The following is a 5,507-nucleotide window of genomic DNA, read 5'->3' as shown; positions in this document are numbered from 1 at the left end:
CACAGGCCAGTGGAAGATGGGAAAGTACATCCTACAAACCGAACCAGGAACTCAACGACGTTGTGTTTTGGTACATGTCAGTGGACATTACACTCCCGTGTGCTGTTACTTATTGCATGATTAATGTCTCTGTGGGTCGTTTCCTTCATGCTGATGAACTGAGGACTTCAGGAAAACCAGGGTTATCCCATTTAAAAAGAAAAGGGGGGGAAAAGATCCGTCTTGGAAAAAGTATACACAGATCGATGTAAAATTACAAACTGAAAAAACATTCCCCACCCCTTTCCCTCAACTTACAAAAGTGAAAATTTCCCATGGAGAGAAAGTTCCACAATTCCCCTCCCTTCCCACCCCCTCCCGCCCCTCAATGTCCCCGATTCTATCTGTTTCTATCGCTTCTAACTGCATGACCTTGGAGCTGAAGAGGAGGGTAGAAACAGAGAGCGTCTTTGTGAGGCCCTCTTTGTCAGCTGTCACCATGTGAAAAGTGTCTTTTTTCCCTCTCCACCCCTCCTCCCCAAGTCGGCAATGTTTGGAAGTCATTTAACACCTAAACAGGGAGAAATAAAATATATTTTTTTGAAATGAAAAACAAAGGCATGCCCAGGAAAAGGGCTAACAGGGGCCAAACCCAGAAGGAAAATGTGTGGCCACCCTCCAAGCAAGCGATGTCTTTCAAGGCAACCAACCCGGGAAGGAGTGGGAGGGTAAGACAACAAAATGCCAGGCTGCTTCCCCAACTGTGGGCTTTGGAGTCTGGCAGGAGCGTGGGCTTTCTCCCCCACTGTGGCAAGCAAACCGAGGGCAGTCAGCCCAGGAGCTGCAGCACCTCCGTGGGCAGCCTGGCAGCGCGCCTAGACGTGAGCACTCTTGGCATGAGTCGGGGAGCTGGAGCCCGAAGAGTAGTAGAAACGGTTTTCACCAAACGACTGAGCATCCCCCGAGCAGCAGACGATGACACAGCCCCCCACGAGGCACAGCACCGCTCCGATCCAGCCCGCGTAGAGGGAGTAGCCAAAGCTCACGATGGTGGTCTCACGGTGGGCACACACAGGGAACCAGATGGTGGCAACGATGGCACAGAGAGCTGGGGAGACATAAAGAGGGTGGTGACTGGCATGCCCATCACAGTCTCCATTCACCCCGCCTAGGCAGACCCCTGAGCACCCAACCTAGGCTGCTCTGCTCCCTACATCCTCTGGGTTTGCGGCACAGAAGAAACTGAGCAAAGACGTGTGGTGCACTTGTGGGCCCTGGGTTTTTTTCAACAGGTAGCAGAGACCAAAGAACTCCAGTGCTGAGAACAACCTACAAGTGGATCCGCTGAGTCCAGAAAGTATGTATTTGTAAACCTCGACTGTATATGGGACGAGGGGGCTTCAAAGAGTCCATGGGATGAAATGATCATGGAATTTGTCCGTGAACTTTTGAAGGCCCCGTGTGCTTGCATAATGACATTTACTTATTGATGTTACACATGTGTAGCCCCTATTCTAGGCTGTGAGTTCTAGTTCTGGGAAGACAGAAGCCATGTCTTCCTTGTGTTTGTAAACTCAGGGGATAGCTCAGTACCAAGCGCATGGAGTGTGTTTGATGTGCATTCAGTTGAACGACCGAATGGCCTGAGACATTCAGGGATGAGAAACAAGAGAGTGTCTGTCTCAATTTTCCACTCCTTTTGTTTGTTTGTTTGTTTGTTTTCAAATCTGGTTAAGTCCTAGGACAAAGACCTAAAGAAACTATGAAAAAGTCCCCTGTATATATCTAGTGGATGATCAGCTAGGAGTTGGAGTGCGTGTCCACAGTCACAAAATCCCACCCCATAAGTGAACAGTCCTTGGAGTGAAAGAATTCACTTGTGCAAAGACTTTAGGGGAAATGTGTTGCGATGGGCCACAGTGCTGGAACCTTGTGGCGGTGTACCGATCCATCTTTCAGATTCGTTTACATTTATAAAAAACCAAACTCACTGCTGTCCAGCAGATTCCGACTCTCAGCGACCCTATCGGACAGAGTCGACTTGCTCCGGTGGGTCTCCGAGTCTGTAAGTCTGCATGGGAGCAGAAAGCCTTGTCTTGCCCCAACAGAGCATCCAGGGGCTCAGAGTGCTGGCACAGTTAGAAGCAGCAACGTGTAGCCCACTAGTCCCTGTATCCTTTCGTTTTCCCACTCCCTCTAAGGCGAGACAAGAGATGAACAATAAGGACTTCGAAAATAATGTTCAAACCTCTAGACCAGCCCTGTTAAACTGGGTAGCCACAAGCTACCTGGAGTCATTGAGCATTGAACATGAAGCTAGTGAGACTGAGAAAGTCAATTTTTAATCTGAATTAATTTTAACATAAATAGCCACCTGTGACTCGTGGCTCCTGTAGTGGACAATGGAGTGGCTGTGACCGAGCACCTCTACTTGGCCCCATCCAATGTCTCACCACATCCACTAGGAGCGGGAGGGCATGTTCAGGAAAACGTAAGAGTTGGCTTGGCACTTTAAAGGTGGGAGGCATTCAAATTAAAGAGAATGTTTCTGATCATAACTCATAAAACAATTTACAAATTCAAGACACAGCATTGCCACTGTGTCTGAGGCGTGCCACCTGGGGACACCTGATGCTTTCAGCTCAGCACGTTGTTGATTGGTACACATGTTAAGTGGTTTTCTAATTTACATTTTATAGCCACAGAAAAGAAATGACAGCTTCTTTAACATAAGCACAAAAATCAAACCGGTTCCCTACATTACTTTGTAACTGAAGAAAAGATTGTAGCCTTACCCATCTTGTTGGGCCTTTTAAATATTTCACTATACATGTGTAAATTTGTAACAATGGGTTTTGCTGGCAACAGATTAAACCCACCCCTAACAAGCTGTACAAACACACCAAGATAAATTCAACTCTTGTCCTCGAGGTACCTAAGAAGTGTGGACACCAAGTGAAAGTCTTTCTCATCCCCCTCGAGTCAGTTCTGACTCATAAAGGTTCTATAGGACAAGGTAGAACTGTCCCTGTGGGTCACTGAAATCGTAACTCTTTACAGGAATAGAAAGCCTCATCTTGCTCCCCAGCAATGGCTAGTGGCTTTGAACTACTGACCTTGTAGTTAGCAACCCAATGTGTAACCCACTAAGCTACTAAGAAGTCAATGGAAATAAAGTAATTTTGGAGGCTTTGTCTTGTTCAGTTTGTCTCTCTAACAGTTTCAATCCACTCTACTAACTGTGAACTAGTCACAGAATTGTAAAATGTGTATAGATTGTCTAAGAAGTTAGAACCCATCCACCCGTACATGGATTCCTTTTGCTTCAAGGATAAGCACAATCATGCTAGCTTCTGTCCTATTTTTATGTGTGGTCACCTGAGAAGATGTCTTCTCCGTCTGTGAACAGAACGCTGGCAAAGGGCAGTGTTGACCTGAAGCCCCCTTCCAGCTCAGGACTTTCAAACCTCAAGTACTGGGGGAAGACTTTGTCTTTCTCTCCCTCCCACCTTGAATTCCAAGTCAGACATTCTTGGAGGATCTCATGGCTATTGTCATTCATTCAGTGTAGAACAGAGAAGGGGCTTTCTCTCTTGTGGGGCAGGGGACAGAAACCCTAAAATGTTTCTGCCAGAGAGAACTGCTCTGGATTCAGCCCGGCAGCGCATCATCCGGCTTTACACCCTGAAGTGGGCATTTGGCCTCCTGTGAACAAGAACCGCCAAAGGGCTCTCCAGCACATGGGGGACATGGGGGGGGGGGGCGGGCTACATTCTGTAGGGGAAAAGGAGTGAACTACGCGACCACTGATTTGGTTCAATCCAGCTGATCTCCCCTTTAGGTAATTAACTGGTTTCAAAGCAGTTTATTCAAATTAAGTTTTACATGTATAAGTTTATATAGATATGTATATATATATATATATATACATACATAAATACATAAGAAAGCATTCCCTCCACCTCATGTAAAGTTAGCCAAGTTTCAGATTTTATTTAAATTTCATAAAATGAGAAATCTCTTCTACATGTCATCCGATTCGCGGCACCCCGCCCCCGCCTTTAATAAAGGTGACAAAACAAGGTCATCGTCACCATCACATGGGGAAAGATCAGGCGCAGTGTGCCAAAAGTAATTCGAGTGTTTTAGGATCGTGTTCTGTTTTATTCCAGTAAAATTCATTGGGAAAAGGGAAAAATCAGAATCTAAGTAGTATGTATACAAGGAATCTCAGAGGCCTGAATGAGCAGGTAAATGCATGAACAGATAAACAAATGGATGATGGACAGGCAGAAGATGGATGGATGGAAGAACTCACATGGATGGAGATGGATGAAGAGATGATTGGCAGTCTCAAGTCAACTCTACTTTCCACGCAAACATATCAAAATTGACTTCTAACATCATAAAGCCTTAGTGTGGCATTAACACACACAAAGTTACAAACACTCTTATATCCACAAAATTAAGGCAAATGGCTCTTCCATTTCTTATACCCACAAAATTAAGGCAAACGGCTCTTGCTTTCCTACTAGATCACAGGCCTCTGGGTGGAATTCCTGCGGCTCGCAGAGAGGAACCACATCAAAACCACCCACAGAGGACAAACCACCACACGACGTCAAGGGAAATGAGAGGCTCCCTGAAAACTGTGACCTTCAACTGAACTGGGATTGAAGAATGTGTAGAGACTAAAAAAGGAAGACTTTACCCCACTTCAGCAATGGCTGGAAGGGAGCAAAAGGATATGTTTTGACCAATAAAGTAAAAAATGCAAGTCAAATCATTCCTTAACTAAAAAATGTGCAATATTAAAAGAGCTGGCAATATTTGGGGCTTTCTTCAAGATACAGAAAAAATGCCTCATGGATTTATTTCTCTGTAGACCAAGAAAAAAGAAAAAGAATGAAGAATCTGTAATGGGTCTCTCCGTGACTGGAAAAAATTAAATGAAATTGTTTTCTCTAAAAAGTTACAGTTACTTTGAGGTAAAGAAAATTGAGGAGAAATGGAGATTTCAGTTCTTTTATTTTTTTAATGTCACCTGGATTTATTTCTAAAATAAAAACCATGTAAGCATTTTAACACCTGGATTTTTCCATCTATTTCTCTTCGATCTTCAGAAGATAAAATCATTAACTACACCAGGGTAGAAAATCTGTGATTTGTGGTTGAGGAGCAGAAAGTAAGATGTAAAGTCTTAATGGAGATAGCTGAAGAGAAAGAGGTGATGAGGAGGAAGATGAGGAGGAGGAGATGGAATAAGAGGAGATGGAGGAGGAGGAGGAGGAGAGGGAGGAGATGGAATAAGAGGAGATGGAGGAGGAGGAGATGGAGGAGGAGGAGATGGAATAAGAGGAGATGGAGGAGGAGGAGATGGAATAAGAGGAGATGGAGGAGGAGGAGATGGAAAAGGAGGAGATGGAGGAGGAGGAGGAGAAGGAAGTGGAGGAAGAGGAGGTGGAGAGGGAGGAGGAGGAGATAGAGGAGGAGGAGGAGATGGAGGAGATGGAAGAAGAGGAGAAGGA

The 5,507-nt window shown here is 45.1% G+C and overlaps 1 protein-coding gene across 1 annotated transcript in view; it reads right to left on the bottom strand.

The window, feature by feature from the left end:
- Positions 1-555: 555 nt before the first annotated feature.
- The window catches only part of CLDN11 (claudin 11), an 11,448-nt gene continuing 6,496 nt past the window's right edge, over positions 556-5,507 (bottom strand). The window contains exon 2 of the mRNA XM_004704085.3: positions 556-1,087. Coding sequence (XP_004704142.1) covers positions 855-1,087 — 233 coding nt within the window. The 3' untranslated portion in view covers positions 556-854. The remainder of the gene's footprint in view (positions 1,088-5,507) is intronic.

This window comes from Echinops telfairi, unplaced genomic scaffold (assembly GCF_000313985.2).
Source record: "Echinops telfairi isolate 266 unplaced genomic scaffold, ASM31398v2 ScPeMD7_7420;HRSCAF=8458, whole genome shotgun sequence".
Taxonomy (NCBI): domain Eukaryota; kingdom Metazoa; phylum Chordata; class Mammalia; order Afrosoricida; family Tenrecidae; genus Echinops; species Echinops telfairi.
This window is presented reverse-complemented; position numbering and strand designations above follow the sequence as displayed.